The 23,118-nt window shown below is 50.0% G+C and overlaps 1 protein-coding gene across 4 annotated transcripts in view; it reads left to right on the top strand.

Annotated features, from left to right (window-relative positions):
• Nucleotides 1-23,118, top strand: part of SAMD4A (sterile alpha motif domain containing 4A) — a 98,477-nt gene that overhangs the window by 53,859 nt on the left and 21,500 nt on the right. For all 4 annotated transcript variants that reach the window (XM_053980293.1, XM_053980296.1, XM_053980295.1 and 1 more), the window contains exon 3: nucleotides 6,989-7,507. In XM_053980293.1, the coding sequence (XP_053836268.1) occupies nucleotides 6,989-7,507 (519 nt within the window). The remainder of the gene's footprint in view (nucleotides 1-6,988; nucleotides 7,508-23,118) is intronic.

The raw sequence follows: 23,118 nt of genomic DNA on the forward strand, positions 1-23,118 counted from the left end.
ACAAGTAGACATAGAATTCAGGTTTGTCTGATGATGGTCACTCACTGGGAGATGATGATGTGGCCAAGCAGAGGTTGCTAGGTTTGTTCATATGCAGGGTCAGGTTTCTTGACCCCCTTTAGCCCTGGTGAAGGCATCCAGGCAGCTGGAATAGGTGTGAGTTCCCAGGGCTGACTGGAGATGACCTCGTTTGCCACAGATTTGGGGGATTTTGATGGAAGTGCAGCATCTCCCATGGATGTGTGCAGAAGCTGGTGGGTGGTGCTGTGTTGCTGGGTCTTTGCACAGCAGGACGAGTCCAGGTGCTGATTTTTCTGCCTCTGACAATAAAAAGTGGGTGCCCTCCACATAGCTCTGCCCATCACCCAGATTCAGTTTCGCATTCATAATCCAGGAAACCGCGAACAATGGGAGCCTCTTCTGGGAGCTGCTGAGGAAGCCTCTTGAAAAACCTTCCTGCAAACCCAGAAATAGCCATCTCTTGCTCTTTGGCCACTGATCCCAGGCTCACTGGAAGCAGTTGCCAGCTGCCTAAGCATGGATTGGATTTCTCTTTTGCTGTTGGCCATCCAAGACATGAAGAACCTCGGTGTTGTCCATCCCCAGAAAGGCTTGATTGCCATCCAGGAGCACCCAGTTCCTCTCTCCAGTCCCTAATGCTGCAGTATGTCACTTCACAAGATCAAGGATCCCAGCCTAAACTCTTAGTACAAAATCCTGTTTTTTCTCCCCAAACACATCTGGGAGTGCAATTTATTTCAGCCCTTCTGGGAAGGTGCTGGGAGGGTGCCCTTCAGATTTGAGCATCTGGTTAATGGTTGGACTCAGTGATCTTAGAGGTCTTTTCCAACCTTAATGATCCTATGAATCCCTCTTAGTCATTTCTTGCTTGGGCAAATTATCTGAATGGGCTTTTGAGAACTTTTTATGGAAAACTGAAAACAAGGCATAATAAAACAGTAATTTAAGAGCAATTTGCTGACAACAGGAGCCCTTAAGTGCACTGACTTAGCACTGAGGGGCAATGATACCAAACCTCCCATGTGAATATCCTCTTTGTCACTTGGAAGATCCTTGGGCAGTTTTTAAAACACTTCTAGTCTTTAAATTGGTGTCCTTGTTGCTCTGGATAAGCTGTTGTCTGTTTCATAAGTTACACATCACTCATCTCTCTCCCTTCACCAAAATCACAATCAGCAAATTCATGGAATCCTGGAATGGTTTGGATTGGAAGGGACCTTGAGGACCACCTCGTTCCAACCCCCTGCCATGGGCAGGGCCATCTTCCACTGTCCCAGGCTGCTCCAAGCCCTGTCCAGCCTGGCCTTGGACACATCCAGGGATCCAGGGACAGCCACAGCTTCTCTGGGCACCCTCTGCCAGGACCTCACCACCCTCCCAGCCAGGAATTCCCAATTCCCAATCTCCCATCCATCCCTGCCCTCGGCAATGGGAGCCATTCCCTGGCTCCTGTCCCTCCATCCCTTGTCCCCAGTCCCTCTCCAGCTCTCCTGGAGCCCCTTCAGGCCCTGCCAGGGGCTCTGAGCTCTCCCTGGAGCCTTCTCCTCTCCAGGTGGACATTCCCAGCTCTCCCAGCCTGGCTCCAGAGCAGAGGGGCTCCAGCCCTCAGAGCATCTCCGTGGGCTTCTCTGAACACTTCACTTGGGTTGTGCTTCACTGTGAAATAAGCTGTATATTGTAACAGGAGGAGAACCCAATTTCTGCTTTCAAAACAAAATGGTTTATCTTGGATGGGTTTGGTTGTTTTTTGGGTTCCTTCAAGTGCTTGAGAGTTACTTGGCACTATTGTTGTTCCTTGAAGACATGTCACCTGGTGAGACCCACACTTTCTTTTCCTGTGCTGACAGCTGCTCTTGGCCATCCCTCTCAGCAGGGGTGGTGTTTTTAAACTGGAATCTTCTGGCCCAGAAGTCTGTTCACAAAAATCAAAACTAGAATTAAACCCCTGCAGTTTGGTCCTTCAGGGTTTGTAAATGCAGGCACCAGTGTGCTACTCGTGTTGTGTTTTGCAGGGACTGTGTCTGTCCTGCCTTTGTCCATCTGGTCTGGCTTTACTTTTGGAAAACTGTGACTGTTTCCAGGACATCATGAGCATTGCTGGTGGTTGAAATAACCCCTTCATCCCTCAGGTTCAGAGTAAAGGCAGGAAGGTCCCTCGTGCAGTGCAGTGTTAGAGGTGAATCCATCACCACTGGACATGGGGCAGTTAACAATTTGCAGGGATCCAGCAGTGATTAAGCAGATTTGTGACAGAGAAATCCCTTAATAGCTTAATAAACTGACAGACTTCACCTCTTTTTCCAGCCAGAAAGCCCCAGTTTTGGGGATGGTGTTGGTCCTATTCATAGCACAAGCACAGGTTTCAGTCTTGGAAGCAGGACCCAGCTATATTTGGAGCTGGGTTTATCCACAGGCATGCTGCACATGCATCAGCTGGGCTGTCTAGCAGCAAAATCCTGTCAGTTAAGTAATCCTTCAGTAGAAGGTAGTTTCACATCCCACCTTCATTCAGCTTCTCATCCAAGAAAATGTCCTGTAATAAAAATTGGCATTTTCTGCTTCGGGGGTACCAGCAGCTCCCTTCCCTTCCCAGTGCAGGGCTGCTCAGTTGTTACCTTACCTCATCTCCAAAAGGAGATGGCAGTTCAATGGCAGCAGTGGGCAGGACAGGAATTTTGGGGGATTTCAAGGCAGCAAGGGGGGGACTCTTAACTTTGGGGCTCTCTCTCTGTGCTCAGATTTGCCAGTAGCTGTGACATTCCACAGAGCAGTGAATTCCCGTGTGATGGGAAGCACCAGGCATCCCTGAAGCAGCATCCAGGGGAACTAATGAGGCTGTCATGTGATTAGTGCCTGTGACCCACCACAGCTATCGTGTCAGCACCCTGGGATGTGGGATCCCAAAACACATCCTAATCTCAGCTGCCCCAGGGTGCTTGTTCTGGCAATAAAGGATGAGAGATCCCAGATGGCCAGGAGTGCATGGGAGCAGGTGAGGGGCTGAAGTGGGGGCTCCTGTGTTCAGGGAGAGCGTGGAGAGGGACTGTGGAGTGTTGCCAACCCCTCTCCCCCTGCCCACAGGCAGCTCCAGCTTTCCCTCTCCTGCACTGCCCTCTCCAGATCCCTCTGTTTTCCGGCAGATAGGATTAAGCCTGACCTTCCGCCCCATCTCAGAGAGAGCCAAACCTCTTTCAGATCTAATTATTTTCCATTTTTTGTTTAATTGTGCACATCCTGCTGCTGGCTGAGAAGGAGACCAGCTCCTGCCTGGGCAGAGGCGCCCAGCCCTTCATCAGCCACAGGCTTCTGGGTCAGTGCTCCATCTTTTGGGGTTGTGGTTTAAACCCCCAAATCTCTTGGAGGTCCAAGGCAAAGTTCCCAAGTAGCAGCTCTGGCGCCATCCTGTGTTTCCCCAGTGGGGACCTTCATGCTCAGCTCTCCCCCATGTGAGGAGGAGGAACTCAGCTGCCACCTGCCTCCCTCATCCTCCTCCTCCTCCTCCTCTCCTGCACCCAGTTTACACCAGACTCGGCTTTTTCTATGTGTATTTTGCTCCTGTGTTTAAGTGGCACCAACTTCTTTGAGCAGTGCATTGCAGGCCTTTTTTTAAATGATCTTTGATTTCTCAGTTTATCTGAGCTGCTACAGAATCCCAGCTGGTGCCAGGCTGGGGTTTGGCTGTGCCAGCCTGAAAGTGCTGCTGAACCACCACGAGAGCAATGATAAAATATCGGGGTGTGACATCCCTCTCTGCAGGAGGATGGGAGAAAATAAGACATGTTTTCAACTCACCAGGCAGCTGACTAAGAGAGAGAGAACAGATAAATCAGATTCATCCCAACAGGAAGCCTTGCCTGGAGCAGGGACATCTGCATATGGAAAATATGGATATGCTCTGGTGGGCCTTGAGTCCCGCTACATTCATGTATCCTTTACAGCATCACTTATGCTGAGTGTTGCTCTCCCAAATCCCATTTTTTTAGCACCAAAACAACCTCACAGCATTCCCACGGGCAAAGGAGCACACCCAGAGTACCAAAAGTCCCCTCTGCTGCAATACAGCAGTTCCTTCTCCACCAAAGCTGTGCCATGTCGTGTCCCTTGCTCCTTTCTGCACAGGACAGTTCGGGGCACGCTGTGGCTGGCTCAGGAAGTGGCTCTGGAGGAGGGGGAGCTCTGTGGAGAAGTAAATACCAGTGCAGAAAGTTCCAGGGAGAGTCTCCAGCGTTTCCAGCAAGCCATCTAGTGGCTTCCTATTAAAACACTTGCATGCCTTGGAACTGGGAGGGTGAATCTGGAGGGGTGAGTGCTGCTCACCACCGCAGTTGTGTCAGGAAACTGATGGGCAGAGTTCGGTCCTAAGTGGGAGAAGGTGCTGCTTTAACAGCCCTCTTCTGGCTCAGGGGTGGTGGGAGGGTTGGGTTAGCTGCTGGCTGGCAGCATGGGTCATGCAGAATCATAGAATCATGGAATATCCTGAGGTGGAGGGGACCCACATGGATCGTAGAGTCCAATTCCTGGGTCACAGAATATCCTGAGCTGGATATTGGTTTGCTCTTGTGCCTTTCCAAGAGCAACCTGATGAATGATCCTACAGATGGAGATCTGGATCTGCATTTCGGTGGTGTGGGTTCAGTTACCCTAGCTCAAAAGCACACAGAGGCTATAGGGATAATCAGTGATTTAGAGCAGCTTCCTGTCTGGAGTGCATTGAAGACAGCAGACAGGGAGAGAGAATGGAAAGCTTTGGGGGATGTTTTCAGCATTTCACCCGATGAAGTTTTGGGCACTGTGTTTAAAGCAAGCAGGAAGGGAGTGTTCTCCACCACGCAGTTCAGTTGTGGCTCCTGTAGCACAGCCTAAGACAGGGCTGGAAGTTTGAAAGCTTTACAGAGGGGTTTGGTCAACACTGGAGGAGAGACTGCCCTGGGGCTGGGAAGTGTCAGTTGGCTGGTCTGGGTTGATTTGGTAGGTGTTCAGAGTTTGTGTCAGCTCTTCAGAGAAACCTCTGGTGATGGAGATCCCACAATGTCCTAGGCCATCCTGCCCTACGGAGGGCAGTTTCATCATGTCCAACCTCATTCATCTTTGCTGCAGTTCAAGTCACAGAATCATGGAATTGTTTAGGTTGGAAAAGCCCTCCAAGACCATTGAGTTCAACCATTCCCCCAGCTCTGCCAAGGCCACCGCTGACCCCTGTCCCCAAGGGCCACATCCTCACGGCTGTTAAATCCCTCCAGAGATGGTGACTCCACCGTTTCCCCGGGCAGCAGCAGATGTGGAGAGCAGCTCGTCCATGCCAGTGTTCACCTCTCAGCCAGGTGTCAGGCTGGCTGGTGCAGCTTTCCTGTGCAGCGTGGTATCTGACTGATGTGGTGCTTCCCAAGCCAGCCTCTTGCCCACCTCGTGCTGCACAGCCCTTTGTTCCCACCTGCATGCAGATGTTTGCACCTGCTTAATGCAGATGTTTTTCACCTCTCTCCAAATCTCATAGAAGCATAGAATATCCTAAGCTGGAAGGGGACCCACAAGGGCCATTGAGTCCCAGCTCCTGACCCTGCACAGGACACTCCAGCAATCCCATCCTGTGCTTGAAAGCATTGTCCAAATTCTCCTGGAGCTCTGGCAGGCTGGTGCTGTGACCAATCCTTGGGGAGCCTGGTCAGTGCCCCACCACCCTCTGGGGGAAGAACCTTTTCCTGATCTCCAGCCTAAACCTCCCCTGACACAGCTTCATGCCACCCCTTCGAATCCTCAACACTGTGTGACCTCTAGTCCAGTTTCCTGGCGTGTTCTTCTTTCTTTTAGCACAATACCTGCATGTTGATCACATTTATCACATCACCCCTATCACCAATGACATTCTGGGTGCTGCCAGGCCCAGGACAGGTCTCCTTGCCCAGCACATCCTCCCAGTCTGACAGTGAATCAGCAGCACCAGCTCCCTCCATATGTTTTTCGGATGAGTTGTGTGCCCACATTAGAGCAGTTTCTCTCTGCTGTGCTGCTGAGGGAGCCATGTGCAGCAGCACCTAATGAATATCAAGATATACAGCACTGCCTGTTCCTCCAGCTATTCACAGGCCAGTTGCTCTGTCACAGAAGGAAATCAAATTGCTCTTGACAAATGGGTGTCGGCAGTCACTTATCATCTTGTTATCTTCTAAGTGCTTACAAATAGGTTGTTTCATTATTTGTTCCATCAGTTTTCCAGGAGTTCGAGTTAAGTGACCAGTTTGTAATTCCCTGACTTTTCCTTCTGCATATTTAAATCTAACCCATAGGTTTCTTTTTTCTTTTTTTTTTCCTTTGTCTTCTGAAACCTCTCCTATTTGCTGTGATCTAACAGAGCAACAGGAGCTTTGGGGCTGCTTCAGCTGAGCCCTTCCCTCCTTTCCCCTTTCCTTTGGGGCTGGTGGATGCACCAACACCCTGATTGGATGATTATGTTCCTGCTGGAAAGCTTCTTCCCTCTGTGGTTCTCTCCTGCGTTATCCCCTTTGAATCTTGACCTTTTCAATTTTCCAGCCAAGTTCTTTTGAAAGGTTAGCTTTATCCACTGAGTGCTTTTGTGTAGTATTTTCTGTAATCTGCAACAATATGAAAAGTTTTGGCCAAATCGTGATTTTGCCCCAAAATAAGAGCAACAGCAGTAGAGTTGGAAAATGGCTATACATGCATTTCCCACATAGAGTTGGGTGTAGTTTGGTTTTTTTCAGTGATTTTTAGGGGCATCTGGTAACTTTTGGTGTCCAGTTTGGCACGCTTTGCCCTGACAATGGTTGTGGAGGGTGGTAACCCCCTTTGCCAGGGAGATGCTCACGCTGTGGAACCACACACGTGGAAATCCCTTCGGCATGTTGTATTTACCCTGCCACAGCTCGGTTATTTCTTTATTATCTCTTTTTTTTCAATTCCTCATTAACCTCCTTTTTTTCCCCCCTACCCCTCCTTATTCCTTCAACAGGAATCATTAACCAGTGGCAACAGGAATCCAAGGATAAAGCGATCTCCCTCTTGTTAACCCACCTGCCTTTACTGAAGCCCGGCAACATCGAGGCGAAAGTCGAGTACATGAAACTCTTGCCCAAAATCCTGGCGCACTCGATCGAGCACAACCAGCACATCGAGGAGAGCAGGCAGCTGCTGTCCTACGCCTTGATACACCCCGCCACCTCCCTGGAGGACAGGAGCGCCCTGGCCATGTGGCTCAACCACCTGGAGGACCGCACGTCGGGGGGCTTCGGCGGGCAGGGCCGCGGCCGCTCGGACTCGGTGGACTACGGGCAGGCTCACTACTATCACCAAAGACAGAACTCCGACGACAAACTCAACGGGTGGCAGAACTCTCGGGACTCCGGCATCAGCGTCAGCGCCTCCAGCTGGCAGGACAAAAGCCTGGCCTGCGAGAACGGCCACCTGCCCCTCTACTCCTCCTCCTCCGTCCCCACCACCATCAACACCATCGGCACTAGCACAAGCACCAGTGAGTAGCCACGGGAGGCTCTGGGGACAGTCCCCCCCATCCCACTAGGAATTGCAGCTTTGGCGTGGTTAGCAGAGGGGCTAAACTCATCTGGGCCATGGAAAATGCCTTTTTTTTTTTTTTTTTTTTCTTTTTCCTTTCCTCACCTGCTTTTTTTATTTCCTGCTTGCCGTGTTGTTTTGGTTTTTTTTTTTTTTTTTTTTTCCTCTAGTGCTGTGGGATTTTAAAGACCTGGGAGCTGGAGAGGAGGGGAAAACAGCAAAGAGTAAGAAAAAGTTAGAGCAAAAAATGTGCATTACTGAAGGGACCCCCATGTGCTTCATGCAGCTTTGTGTAGGTTTACAGTTCATGTTTCAAGAGTGGCTAAAGCAAGCAGGAAACTGAAGCTTCATGTCCAAAAGTGAGCTGGGGGCCTTGAGGCCAGTCCAGAAGTGTGCTGAGGACTTACTGAGGAGAAATGGGATTGGGACCCTGAGTGCAGGAAAAAGTTTTGGAAGCAGAGCTGGAATCCACCAGCTTCAGGGTATCTGAAAAACGTTCCCTTGTATTTTCAGGGCAGAGGCGTGAAGCTGGTGGTGATTGAGGAGTTAGATGGACAGTCCTCAGTGTTTTCTAGGAGAGCTGGGTGGTTCTTCTCCCACAGAGACCTTGCCAGGTCTTGATGGATGGTGCAGAGCCCAAACCCAAGGCTTGGACACATGGAGAGCTCCATGACTGGTTTTTGTGTGAAGCTGTAGTGCAGCTTTATCTGCTGTTCAAAGCAGCCATTGATACCTGTGAGCCTTCTTTGGGAGAGCAGGAATGAAGCATCTTTTCAGTGGGATTCAAAAGCTCCCCTGCACACCCTCTTGCTCTGTGGAGGGCTGTCACACCTTTGGGTGACTGCCACCATGTCACCTGCAGGGCTGCATGTCCTCCTTCACTCTGAGATATTCAGAAGTCTCTCCAAGATGCTTTATCAGCATCTCCTAGAAATCAGGGATGCAGAGAGCACTTTGGGGAGGAGAGGCTTCTTGTGGCAGCAGCCCTGGTTTCTGTATCAGAGTGTGGAAAGCCACAATTAAATAGCTAAAAGCTTTAAAATGGTCACTTAAGGCTTCTGGGCTTTTCTCTCTCCTGTAGGAATTGCTTTTTTTTAAAGTAGAGTTTCAAATCAACAGTGATATGAAACACAGCTCTGGGTTTATTGCTGTAGCACCCTGGTCCCTTCCCCTCCTGTGTCCATCCTTGCAGGCAGGTGGGGATTTAGCAGAAGGTCTCAGCTTCTCCACAGACTCTAAACCTAATCATTCCCATCCAATCCCCTGTCTGTGAAGCCCCCAGCTCCTGCTGCTGTGGGACTGTGTGATGTTCAGCTTCTCTGAGGGCCAGACCCTGTGCTATGAAGCTGCTCCTGGGTGACTGAGCTGCATGAGAAGGGTCTGACAAGGAGGCAGGGTGAGAAAAACCCCATGAATCTACTTGCAGTCGGTCTGTTAAACCTCTCCAAGGATTATCTTTTGGGGGGTTTTCCGTGTGGTTTTTGCATGCCTGGTGGTTCAGAGGCTTTGCACACCCTGGAAACAGAGGCTTCAGAAGGGGTCTGGCTCCTCGTGTCAGGATCTGGAAGCAGGGAGGTGTGGTGGGTGCAGCAGGTTGATCACTGACAATGGCTGGAGCTTTGCAAGATGCGTTAGGTTTTGAAAGACTCTCCCCACAAACCCCTTGGTGGATTTTTGGGCCTTTCTGTGCTCAGACTTAGCTCTCAGCAGAAGCATTGACCTACCCCTTGCCCACTGTGGACCCCAAGTACTGGCACAGGATGCCAAAACTGAGGCAGTAGCTGAACTACTCAGCAGTGCCTGAGCTGCTGCAGGTTTTTTCCCTAAATTCTCTCTGAATTCAGTGTGTTCAGCAGCAGCTGGGACAGGAGCACCTGTGGGTCTGCCAACAGCCCTACACTTTACCCAGTCTTCTGCTTGAATTCCTCCTCAATCTCTGCCACTTGCTTGGCTGCATCACCCTCTGCTAGTGATAGTTTGGGCCCACGTGTTAAGCTGTTGTAACTCCTGCAGACATATTTTGGTGGCACCATGCTCAGACAACCGTGGGCTGAGCTGGAGGTGACCCAACCACACTTCATGTGTCAGTTCATAAACTTCCTTAACACAATATTTGGCTTGGGCAAAAGCCTGGTAAGTCCACAGATAGATGCTAAAAAATAAACACGGCTGTCAGCCTTTGTCCCAGCCCCTTGACTCAATCGATATGTTTATTAATCTTTTATTCCAAAGCAAAGCCCTCAGCTCCTTAGTGTTTGTTTAGGTTTTAGTGTTGTTATTAGTTTTAAGTTCTCCCTCTTACTCAGAGGTGTTTATCTGTGCAGAGGCTTTAATCCAGCAACAACCTGCAGGGCACAACCTTCCCTGACCCATGCCTGCAAAGGCACTGCCTGTTCCTGACACCAAAATGGGGCAAAGTCTTTTTCAGAACAGTGATGTGGTGATCTTGCCTGAGCTACGTTCTTCTGGTGCTGTGGCACAATGAGATTTAATGCTGTCATGGCACAGGGCTTACATACGGGTGGCTGAAGCTCATGTGATGTTTTGCTTTGTGCTGTCCTTGACTTTGACTCGATCTAGACTCCAGTTTTGAGATTTGGTTCAGGATTGGTTTGTCTCCAGCTCTCCCATAACTGCACTGACAGGGGTTAGCAAGGGTTTAGCCAAGGCTTGAGGAGATGTTACAGGAGGCAAGTCTGGAATGTTCTGAAGGAGTCACTCTGGATTTGCCACACTAACGATGCTCCAGGAGTGGGACCAGTGTTCTAAGTGATGAATTTGGGTCTGGAGTTATCAGAGGATATGGACTCACCCCAAACAATGGAAGTTGGCCCAGAGAAGCTGTGTCTCTGTGTCTGTCTCATCCTTGGAAGTGCTCAAGGCCAAGCTGGATGAGCCTTCAGTCTGGTCTAATGGAAGGTGTCCAGCCCATGGCAGGGGAGTGGAACCAGATGGGCTTTAAGGTCCCTTCCAACCCAAACCATTCTGGGATTCTGTGATGTTCATGTGCTCCTTCCCATCCACTGCATCAGCAATTCCTGCAAAGCTTGGGATGCAACTTTAAACCAAGCTTTAGCATGCTAGGAGTCCAGACAGCCTTGGCATGAGCTCGGGAGCACAGGCAGGGAAGAGGCTGGAGCTGCTCCGGCGTGGGGGACGGGGTGAAGCCTGGAGCCCTGGCTCTGTGGCCAGGTCAGGCAGCAGTTGCAAAATGTTGGGGTTGCACAACGCCTTTGTGATGGAGACACGGCCTGGAAACTCTGAAGGGACAGAAGAAAGCAGCTTGTTTTCAAAGCTGCCAACAGCTTCTGGAGTGGGGGCTCCAGCTCCTTCCCTTCCCCTGTGACTGGCTCCACCCAAGTGCGGTCTGATGGCACGGCAGGATTTGCTGTCAGATGGAAGCACAGCTTAGCCCTGTGTTTTCCACCCTCTTGGAAGGGAATCTGTGCAGAGGCAAAGGAGGGTCTGTCGTTAGCTGTGCTGAGGAGGAGGATTGCAGATGCACTGGTCTCATCTGGACCATAAAGTCACAGGTCAGTGAGGGACAGATACAGTCAGAGACCTTCCTGCAGAGCAGGAATCCCAGGCACAGTGTTCCTACTGGAGGGATGTTGCACTCTGGTGTTTCAGTGTCACTGCACTGCCTGGGTTCCCCTGAGAGGGAGCAGAGAGGTCCTTGGCCCAGCAAAGCTCTTGCCAGTCTGGAGCCACCCTTCCTCTCCTGCACAAATGGGAAAGATGCCGGGTGCTCAGGCCTGCTACACCCTTCCCATGGGAGCCTCTGCCAGAAAACTGGTGGTTTTTGTCTACAAGGAGAAGGAGAGCAAGCAGAGCAAGGGAGGAGAAGTACTCACCTGTACAAATTTCTTGTCCTGAAAAAGAAAAATCTCCAGCTTGTCCTAGAGCTGAAGAGAAGTAAATCAGGGTTCTTCCTTCCATGCACCCCATCCCAGGTTCAAACTGACAGAGAGCAGGGTTAAACTGGATATTGGGAAGAAGTTCTTCCCTGTGAGGCACTGGTTGCCCAGAGAAGCTGTGGCTGCCCCTGGAAGTGTCCAAGGCCAGATTGGGCAGGGCTTGGAGCAACCTGGGATAGTGGAAGGTGTCCCTGCCCACGGCAAGAGATTGCACTAGATGATCTCTAAGGTCCCTTCCCACCCAAACAATTCTGTGTTTCTGTGATCCTGCCCTACAGGCAGATCTGCAGCTGCTGTGTGTCAGAACATGTGTGTGTGACATGGCTTGCTGCAGGATTTTGCCAACATTTGTTCCAGGTATGGAATCCCCAGTGAGAGGGCAGATGAGCGTGCTGGAGCTCTCCCCAAGTCATCAGGGAATTGAGGTGGAACAAACGACACCAAGAAAGCTCTTGCCATGAGCAGAGTGTGGGTTTCCTGACTCTTCCTCCCCTACCCTGCTGCCTACCACTGGAGACAGCCCTGATGCCATACCTGGTGTCCAAACTGAGCTGGTAATGGGATACCTGCCAGTTTTAACCCTGATCTGTGTTGGGTTGATGGGCAGCTTCAAAGTCGTTTTCCTCTGTGTAGGTTTCAGCAGCAACTGAAGGGAGTGCATTGTGTGTCCTCAGCCTGTGTTTGCCTCACACGGGGGAACAGACATTTCCTCCCATGCAGACTTAGCAAAACATGTCATGAGAAAATGAAAAAGTCTTAGTGAGGTTACAGCAGTGAAGCAAACAAATGTCCTGTTCTTGCCAGAGGTGGATTAGCTTTTGGAATTGCCTTCAGAAAATCGTTGCTCAGTTGGCCTTGCTGAGACTTGGCACCCTGGCACTCATCCTGCCAGCTGGGGACACCTCTCACGTCTGCTTTTTTTCTCTTTTACTGATAGACTGAGAAAAGCTCGTTGGCCTTTATTACACTTGAGCTTCTCAGTGGTGGCAGACAAGGGCATTTGTTGTCTTGCTCATGCCCTCTAGTGTCACGCACAATGGGCAGAGAACACTTCCAGAAGTCTCACACTTTGTCAGGTTCCCAGTGCTACAAAATCTTGCTAATCCTGTAGCTTGAAATCAGAACTGTTGTATGAGAAGATCAGGTGTGAGCAGAGTTATTTGCTGAAATCCATGTACATCAATAGAGCAGCAAACAGGAGTGAGAACAATGTAGAATCACTTAGGTTGGGAAAGACTTTTAAGATCATCAAGTCCATCTGTAATCTTCTACTCCAGCACTGAACAGCAGATACAGATTTTCTGTCCCCTCTATAAATTCAAAGCTCTTTGTCCCTGGGCTGCAGACCATCACTCAGCCAGCGAGATGAGTGGTCCCCCACCTCACCCTGGAGGCCACCAAGCACTGGAAGTGGTGGTGGAGAACGAGAGCGATGCCCTTTTGAGGTGTCAGCAAGAAAAGATCTGGGAAAGATCTGCCCCTGCTCTTGAGTGTGCTTCACAGCCAGTGTCCCTTCCTGTTCTAACCCTGAAACTTCAGGTCATCTGCTCCTGCTCGTTTGGATCCTCCTTTGAGCCTGTTTGGCGCATTCCCTTCACTTCTTTGCTCCCAAAGGATCTCTTTTCTCACTGTGTCTTTGGCTGAGTGACAAAGGTCCATGTGATGCTGAGGTCCCACCTTCAGTCATCTCCACAGGGTTTCCAGCCTGACACCCAAAGCTCATCAGCCTATTTCTTGTCTTCCAAACATCATAGCCTGCATTGGGAAGGCAAAAAAAGACAGATTCACAAGGTGACTTAGAGTAACCCATCAGCCACTGAAGAGCACTGAGCTCAGGATATCTGGAAGAGTGATTCTCCTGTTTTGTTCATTTGGAACTTGCAGATCACAGGTAGCTTTGCTCATAGGGTTGCCCATCCTGCAGCAATGGGGCAGAAGTCTCTTACCAGCAGCTGTTGGCTCTCAGGGCATGCAGGTGGCCCTGGGGGATGTGGGTGGCTCTGGGAGACACGGGTGGCTCAAGGGGGATTCCAGTGCCTCTGGCAGGATGTGGATGGCTCTGGGGGAATATGTGTGGCTCAGGGAGGGTATGGATAGCTCTGTGGGGATGCAGATGGCTCTGAGGGGATGGGGTTAGCAGGGCAGAGCTGATGTCACCTGAGGCATCAGATAGCACAGAGACAGAGCAGGGTCCTCACTGCCGTGCCCACTCTGCTCTCAGGTGGGAACGAGTGACAACACGGGGCATATGTGCAGCCTACAGCTTTTGGGATGTGCTGGTCCTGCTGTAGCAGGGTGTGGAGCAAGTGAGGGATCCCTGCTTGCCAAGCAGAGTGAGTAGGCACTGAAGGGAACACATTTCCCATGGGTGTGCTCTGGCAAGTGGATTTTCACATGGGCAGCAGGATGGATCTTGTGGCTCTGCTTGACCCCTCATCAGCCACGATGCTTGGAGGCAGAGATGTCACCAAAAGGTCTCCAAAAGGAAAGAGGAGAGCAGACCTCGAGGCTGGGCTCAGTGGTGACTTGCAGCAGGATGGCTCATAACCATGTGTGGTCAGTAGAGGCACATGTAAGCGCTCCTAAACCAGCCCTCATGACACCTCAGAGATGTGCTCTGGGCTGCCTTAGCCCTTGCAAACGCTGGGTTTGGGTAAGCCCTGGGTTGGGGAAGCCATGGAGCAGGTGGTGGTTGGTGTGCATGGATGGGGAGGAGGAGAGGGAGCACTGAGTGCCAGCCAGAGACATGTGGCTGTCCCCAAAGTGGGCATGTCACACATGTGTCCTCTGGGATCACACAGTTCCTTCCTCCAGACCTGCTTTATGCAAGGTTTGGTCTGTACTCACACATGGAAACAGTGTGAAGCTGTGTCAGGGGAGGTTTAGGTTGGGTATCAGGAAAAGGCTGTTCCCCCAGAGGGTGGCTGGGCACTGGAATAGGCTTCCCAGGAAAGTGGTCACAGCCCCAAGCCTGACAGATTTCAAGGAGTATTTAAACACTCCCAGGCACAGGATGGGATTCTTGGGATGTCCTGTGCAAGGCCAGGACCTGGATTGAATGATCCTTTTGGGTCTCTTCCAGCTGTGCATCCTCTGTGATTCTGTGCTCTTACAGAGCACTGCTCCCACATTCACATACAGAGCAGCTCTGCAGCTTCCTGGCTGGAACGAGGCCACCTAATTTGGGAATCTCTATTTCAGCAGCACCCAGGGATGTTCCCACCCTCTCAGCTTGTGAAATCCCAGTGCAATCACCAGCTGTAGGTGCTCAGGGCAGGGAATGCCTGCTGTGGTTTGCTGTTGATGTGTTGCTTGTCCCTTGATGGGAGGGTAGGACACTATCCTTGACGTGCAAGCTGGGATGGGGGGAGATTGAATCTTGTGGCTTTGATGCCACCTCCACTTTCCTTACAGCAGTCTGGGTGTCTTGGGGATGGATGTTAGGAAGCAGCAGCAAGGGTTTTGTGTGTATCCTGCAGTCCCTGGGATTCCTGTCACCAATGAATGCTGCTTCTGACCTGGAAGTGGCGCAGAAGCTGCCAGGGCAGCTGATTGATGCTCTCTGGGTTGTGGAGCAGTCAGACAGCCCCAGTAATTCTCTCAGACCCCTCAGCAGTCTCCTCTCTCTGGGAGGTTTTGTTGATGGATGGACCCTCCTAGACCTGGGTGTATTTTTGCAGCTGCCCTGGTGCCTGTCAGATACAGGCACAGACCACGGCACGCTGTGGTCACTCAGTGCATGGGAGCTTGGTGCTCTCCCGAGGGAAGCTTTGCTTTTCCCATCACCCCACGAGCACCTCTGGGTTCCTCTCTGCACTTTGTATCACCCCTGGAGCCATCAGCAGGGGACTGAGGGCTCTGTCTGGGAGCCAGGGATGTTCCTCAGCACCTCCACTATTAACTTACATCTGTTAAGGACATATGAGTAATTCCCTCCTCAAACCTTTCTTGCTTCTCCGTGACCTCATCCCAACACCACCATTCCCCAGCCTTCTCTCAAAGCATCACTAAAATCACATTTGTGATGCTTTCCTGAGCATCTTCATGCAGCAAGAAACCCCTGGAGAGAATCCCCTTCCCGTTGCTCATCCTTTGAATTTGTGCAACCCCGGGCTTTGGCAAGTAGAGGAATGGAAAGAGATGAGCTCTCCTTCCCCCCACCATCACACAGCATCTGCAGAGAAGTGGCAGGAGGGCACGGAGGAGGGATGGGAGTGCTGTGGTTTGGATTCATCTGGAGCATCTCCAGTCTCCTTCCCGACAGCACCGGGACTTGCTGTGTTCTCCTGACTCAGTAACACACTGCTGTTTAATTAACTTTTGACTTCTGGTTTAAAGGAGCGGTGCACAAAATAGTTATTTACTTCATTTGGAAATTCTTTTATTCGTTACCATAATTATAGCTTCCTCCCCCTTTCTTTCTTTTTTTTTTCTTCTTTTTTCTTTTTTTTTTTTCTTTTTTTTTTTTTCGATATTTTAATTAGCAGGGGAAGGGAGGGAGGGAGGGGGAATATTTGCTGCTCTCCTTGTGGTTATCACATCCTTCAAATTACTAAAAGAGGCTGGGATAATAGGTCTGGTGATTATATATAGGCACCATCTGCTCTGTGGCTGCTTCCTATCAAAGTGCAGTTAGGAGAGTGCAAGGAGGATATTTTCTCCCCAGCTATATTAAGACTGTTTCCATCTCGGCTCCAAAGCAAAGCTCTCTGCATGCAAATGGATCAAATGCACTGTAATCAATGGCTCAGTTTTGGCAGCCTTGAAGCTGTTTTTTTGGGGTTTTTTTTCTAAATTTTGTTTTATTTTCCCCTCAAGTTTTGCTGTTCCCATCCGTTATGCAATTTTATTTCAGGCTGGTGGTTCTGATTTGATGTTTTCTTGTAACCATAGTCCCCCCTGTTTGCTGAGCCATGCGGTCTCGTGTTAGCTGGCGCAGGGATCTGTGCCATAACTCGAATGCGAGGCAATATCTGAGCAATCAGGAATGTTTTGGAGGATGATGAAGGCAGATTTTTAGGATGCATCTGTTGTGGGTATGTAGAGGAGGTGGAAAGCTGAGCTGAGCTAATTTGGAGCAGTAATGGGAAGGAATTAATACTTGGTTTATAATACCAGCCATGGCTGTCCCGTTGCTGCTGGGGATTGCTGGGGAGAATTGCAGGGCTCAGGATTTGGGAGTCACAGAATTTTAGAATTCCAGACTGATTTGTGTTGGAAGGGACCTTAAAGAACATCCAGTTCCACCCCCTGCCATGGGCAGGGACACTTTCCATTATCCCAGGTTGCTCCAAGCCCTGTCCAGCCTAGACTGAAACACTTCCAGGGATCCAGGGGCAGCCACAGCTGCTCTGGGCACCCTGTGCCAGGGCCTCACACCCTCACAGGGAAGAATTTCTTCCCAATATCCAATTTGACCCTGCCCTCTGTCAGTGAGAAACCATTCCCCCTTCCATGGGGTGTCCCATCTTTTGCATCTTCTCATGGGGGGAGCTGGACACTGTGTTTGCCCCTTGGTGGCCTTGGAGACCCAGGAGGCTTCTCTTTTCTCCTGGAGCTGGTAAGATTTTGTGCTTTTGAAAGAGAAGGAATAAGACATGGCCAGCCCAGGTGGAAGGGGAAGGTGCTCAGGATGGGCTGTGTGAGTCCCCAAGAGGTGGAGGCCAGAGGAAGGTTGAAACACTGAGGAATTTCTCTTGCAAAATTTGTGCCATGGTGCCTACAAGAGAGGGGGGAGTAGGTGGCTTTTTTGAATGAGTGAAAGTGGCTAAAAAGAGGTAAGGGAGGGGAAAATCCAAAATGAGTTGGCAAGGATGGAAAAGGCTGCAGGTCTGTTTCAGTCTGGGTGATGACAGTGGCATGTACATCACGTGAGACTCTCATTGTCCTCATGGATTTTGTCACTGCTAAAGACACCCTGCCTCCCTGCTCTCACTCCACAGCTTTCTAATGACTCTGGGGATTACTGGATCCCAGTTTCTTGGGGCAATTCCAGAGATTTCACTTTCCAGAGCCCTTTCACTTGACTGGTTTAGGGCTGTTTGTTTCTCACTCCCAGTTTTCCACAGGTTGCACCTTGCTGTGTGAAGGATGCACATTCTCCATGGCTGTAAAAGTGGTGGATGGGTTTCTCCATCTGGAGTGTGGTGGAAGCTGATGCTGGTGGAAATCTCAGCAGGGAGAGGCTCCTCAGACCAGGGATTGAGGCAGTGGGGAGCCCTGGCTGCTACTTGAGCAAAGAAAATGTTCTTGGACATCCCTTTTGGGTGGAAAAGGACGTTGGGAAGGAGAGTTTCTGCATCCCAGTGCTGTTTATCTGGTTTCATTCGTGAGCCAGGGGAGGAATTTCTCCCAGGAGCCCATAGCAAAAGCTATTTTCTGGGATAATTAGGGAGGCTTGGTTCAGCACAGCAGCATTTGATGTTAATGGACTGGGATTCCCCAGGGACAAACAGTGATTTTCTGTAGTTTGTGTATAAGTTTAGAAGAAAAAATGCATTTATTGGCCTGGACATTGGGGCATAGTGTTTACCCCAAGAGACTCCTTGGTTTAGGGCAGCACCTCCTTGCCACATACCCCTAATCCTCCATCCCCACCCATTCCCACCTCCCTGAACCACCATTCCATGCATTCTTTTGTCTGTGAGTTAAATCCTGGTTGGATTCACATCTATTCTGTCTTGCTCCCACCTTGCTGGATGCTCCAGTGGGAAGCAAGGGCCTGTCAGTACTTGGAAGGGGCTCATAAAGAAGAGGGAAAGGGATTTCTTACATGGGCTGATAGTGACAGGACAACGGGGAAATCTTTAAATTTGTAGTAAATTTTAAAACTTATTTAAAATAAGTTTTAAATTAAAAGAGGGGAAATATAGATTAATTTTAAGAAGAAATTCTTGGCTGTGAGGGTGCTGAGGCCCTGGCACAGGGTGCCCAGAGAAGCTGTGGCTGCCCCTGGATCCCTGGAAGTGTTCCAGGCCAGGTTTGATGGGCCTTGGAACACCCTGGGACAGTGGAAGGGGTCCCTGCCCATGGCAGGGGGTGGGACTGGATGTTCTTTAAGGTCCCTCCCAACCCAAAGCATCCCAGGATTCTGTGAAGGAGCTTGAAAGCAGCTCCTGAGCTCCTGCTGCTTGGTGAGACAAGCTGGGCTTCCTTCCAGAAACGCATCCCGTCGGATTGCTGGAGCCACCGGGGTCTGAATTTACACATCTTTAGATGCAGCCCCGCTCCTGCTGCCACACAAATGAGTAAATAACAGCCACAGCAGCTCCTGCTGGAGCCAAACAGCAGGTCCACGTGTGTTTGTGCCATGCAGGGAATTTCAAAAGCCCCTGTGAGGGTTCCTTCCCCGCTGAGCCTGGATGGGGCCTCGCATGCGCTGCTCGGAGAGAGCAGCAACAAAGGGGTTATTGTTTCTCTGTCCAGTTTCTTCAACAGGAAACTGCGTTTAAAAACACCATTTCTTAAAAAAGGTTTGCTTGACAGCCTTTTCTGCAGTCTGTGCTTCTTCCCATCTCTCTGCTCGAGGCAGCACTCTGCTTGTATGGGGTTTTTCTCTTGATGCAGGGGTTAGTACCACTGATTTCCTAATACCATTATTCTCCTTTTCCCCAGTGGCTTCTTGCATTTAGGACCCTGAATTTCACCCCTTCATGGGTTAGATCAGCCCGTGGTTCAGAGGCCAGGACATGGATTATCCAGCTCCTACAAACACAGTTGAAGTCACAGCCACAGAACACAGAGAGATTAAAGAAAAAAAGGCACAAACAAGAGACTCCAAGGGTTAGGGGATGTTGAGCCGAAAAATGTTCCACCAGGTTCTGCTCTGGCTGTGCTGGAGCTGCCTGGGGCAGCGTGGGGAGCGGGTGAATGAGGTGCCCAGGAAGGAGGCTGGGTGCCAGCTGGGCAGTGTGACCCACTGGCAGCTCTTTCCAAGGGTTCTGGGCAAAGAAAAGTTGGAAAAGCCCTGGGCATTGGTCTGCCAGCACGGGGAAGCCTTCCTGGAGGAGAGGATGTGTCGTGACTGGGATAGCAAGGAGGAGGCAGAGGGGAGGACTGAGTTGAACTTGGGGTTTGCTTTGTCAGGGGGGTGCTCAATGTTCCCTCTCCCTGGGGGAGCTTCCAGGCTGCACAAAACCTTGTGTGGATTAAAAACATCCCCACTTTTTGGGGTCAGGCTGCTGTTCCAGGTACCAACAGACCAGGAAAGGAGCTGTATGTGATCAGACGCTGCCTGAGGATGCACCATAAACAACTTTGCAGCCAAAAAGTGCCATTTCTAGACTAAAAAAAAACTAAAAGAAGTTCCCAAAGAGTTCAGTATGCACCTTGCAGTGCTTTTTCCTTTCTGCAAGCACAGGGAGGATGTTATTTGGAATTGTAACCTGATGTAGGGAGCCTGTGCTGCTCCTTTGGGTGTCAGGGGCATGGTGGGGACTGGAGACATTCTGAATACTCCCAGTGGTGGGTTTGGTTCTCACTGGAAACTCTCACACGTGTCTCCTTTCAAGGAGAAAGGTGAAATCTAAGCCAGATTTCACAAAGGCCAGAGGGAGAGTGAGCACCTTGTCAGCTGTCCCATGCTGTGTGGAGGAAGGTCTGCCTGTAGAGCCCAATTTCTCAGCTCTAATTACAGGAATGGGTGGCTTTTCCCTTCTCAGGCTGAAAAAAATTGGCCCAAAACCCTGAGAAACCACAACACAAATGTCTGACGCTGTTCCACATGGTCCTCAGCGAACAAAAACCCTCTTGAAATCAGCCCTTGCCTCCCAAAATAGGCAGCACCACTTCAAAAGGGAAGAGAGGGGGAGGAAAAAAAAATCCCAAACCCAAGGCTTCAGGGGGTGAGAGCACTTGCAGCCTCAGAGTTTCTATAAGTGTGTTGTGGTGCCTGCCAGCCCAGCCAGGGTTTGGTCTGAGATAAATCCAGATTTGCCTGGGGAGGGGGTGATCCCACAGGGATGCTCCCAGCGTGGTCAGCAGCTGCCTCCTGTCACGGGGAGCTTTGTTGCCCTCACTCCTTCTCCATCCTCTACTTTTTTTTTTTTTTTTTTTTTTTTAACCTGGGAATATCACCCTGAACTTGATCCCAGTCTGGAAATCATGGAGAGGTTTCTTGCAAGGAAACCTGGTCCTGGTGTGGGCTGAGCACAGCCCTGGCTGCTCAGAGCTGAGCAAAGGGGCAACACCAGCCCACTTATTCCAGAGAAAACCATGATCTGCTCCCACCCCTGGCCCACTGGACACCAGTTTGGAAGGAGCTGGACCAGGCAGTGCCTGTGTAGAGTCTTGCAGCCCTAAAGGGCAGGAAAACACTTCTAAACCAGAAGTGGGGCACGCTTGAAAGCCAGAGGGAATCTGTGTGCCAGCGTGGGATGCCCTTTGGAGCGGTGGTTTCCCCTCTTTGTTTGCCCAGCTCGCAGCACTCAGAGAGGCAGCCGTGCCCACCCACCTCCTGGGAGCTTGTCTTGGCCCAGAATAACATTTTAGATTTCCTTTTTAAATGAAAGCTTAATATTTTTGTAGTAAAAGAAAAGGAGGCACGAGTTTAAGGTGATAAACTCACACTTGGTTTTCTTCTGCTGAAGTTAAAGCCCACATGGACCATTCATTTTAGCCAGGAGCAGCCCTGGATTCACCTTGGACCATCCAAAAAGCATGCAGAATGGTCAAATTCAGGGCAGGACCTACAATAAACTGATGCTTTGGAAATAATTAGCTACATCCTCTTATTTCAAGAAGCTGAGGGAGTGACCACAAGCAGCAATTAATAAATATTATTAATAAATATAATAAATATGGGCATTTATTAATCTCCTGGGGGATTAGAGAGTAAAAGAGGGGTACCATCCCAGGATTCTCAGCCTTTTTAGGGCTGATGGAAATGGCTTAGAGGGTTTGCAAGAAACCACATTATCAGCAATAAAAAGCAGACACTAAAGTTAGGCCAGTGCTAAGAGCCCTTAAATCATCTCAGTCTGGTCCCCAGAGTAGCTGGGGTGGTTTCAGAGAGCTGGGGACTTGCAGCATCCTTTGCAGAGGGATTATCCCTGCTGCATCTCAGGGGTTGTGTGAACTGACTCACAGTTCAGGAGAAATCTGGCTTAGTAAAAGGTGTCCTCTTGGATCCAGCATTGCGTTATCTCAGGGAAAGAAGTGGAACTGATTTTTGTCTGGTGCACTGGATGGTTTCTAATTGTCCCTGGCCATCCTTTGGAGTTCGTTATTTCTCCTTCAGCTGACACCGGCTTCTAATTAGGGGACATAAAATTAAGATGGAAGAGCAGCAGTTTGCAGGGGTATTGCTGCTCGTGAAGGAATCTGGGCTGGATTTATGCCAAAAATACCCTCTTGTGTGCAGGGTGGAGCAAGCACTGCTGGGTACCAGTGGCTGCACACACCCTGTAAGAGCTGGATTAGCAGAGCAGCCCTTGGCCTCCTGAAGGGGGACAATTAACCTCAGTCCTCCTTGGCCCTTCTCCTGCATGTCTCCTTCATGTGAGGGGCACAAATATTTCCTAAATCAGTGTTTTTCCTACAGCAAATTCAGGGTGAATTCTCTCCCCATGGCAGAGTGACCATAGCTGGGGGCAGCAGGCACAGAAGGGCTCTGGGTGATGTGGAGCCAATGCTCAGCCCTGGTGATGCATTTTAACCAATTTATCCATTTTTTTTCCCTATAATTCCCCCTGTATTTGGGGGGTTTAAAATCCTAAATATATTTTTCTCCTGGGAGGGTGATGTGGCATCTGCAGATGCTGTTTTGGGGGTACAGCTGCAAAGCCAAGAGCTGAAAAAGCTTGCCCAAGACCTTCTGAAATCCATCTATTTCCCCATCCAGATGCATCACATCACATCACATCACAGCTTTAGGAAGCATAACACTGATCTGGAAGCAATCTCAGGATCTCATTGACATCCTTTTCTGCCAAGAGACTTCTGGAAGATGTTTGTATAGTTTCTAAATGGGAAGGGAATAAATTCTTCCCCATAAGCCACCCCAGTGCTTCCCTGCAGAGCATGGTGTTAGTGTTGTGTGTTGGCACAAGAAAACCCTTTCAGAAGTAGGAATTATTTAAACATTACAGAAATCCACAGGTTTTTTTGGCCTCATCCAGCAGCTGCCTGTGGTACCAGCTGCTTTTTGCAGGTGGTTAATAAATGCAAATGTGCTCTGGTGTTTCTCTCTCCCCTCCTTTTGTAACCCCACTACTGCCTCATTTTCATGCCGCTCCTGGTCAGCAAGCTGGCTTTGATGGTGGGTTTTCCCCCAGGCTTGAGCTGGGAATTAAGCCTGGCTTAACCTTTGCAGCACAGTGCACCTGGCTGGGGGTTTTCCACCAGTTTATATTTCCACCAGTTTCCACTCGTTTATATTAAATAATAACATGGAGAGGAGTCTGAGTGGTTTTGGTGAACTGCTGTAAATGCAAAAAGGGGATTAAGGAGCTTTAGTGCTTTGGTGCTTTAGATGGAAAAGCCATGAGAACAATGAATTTCCCCCAGGTTTTGTACAGTTTAAAAATTTGGTTTGGAAAGAAAAATTGAAAAGTCTTTGCTTCTGTCTCTTATAGGCTGAAAGGTCGTTCTAATCCCTCTGCCCTCAGGTTTTCCTGGAACGGGGAAATTTTCCCTGGTTTGCATCCTAAATCTG

The sequence above is a fragment of the Vidua macroura genome, chromosome 6 (assembly GCF_024509145.1).
Source record: "Vidua macroura isolate BioBank_ID:100142 chromosome 6, ASM2450914v1, whole genome shotgun sequence".
Lineage (NCBI taxonomy): Eukaryota > Metazoa > Chordata > Aves > Passeriformes > Viduidae > Vidua > Vidua macroura.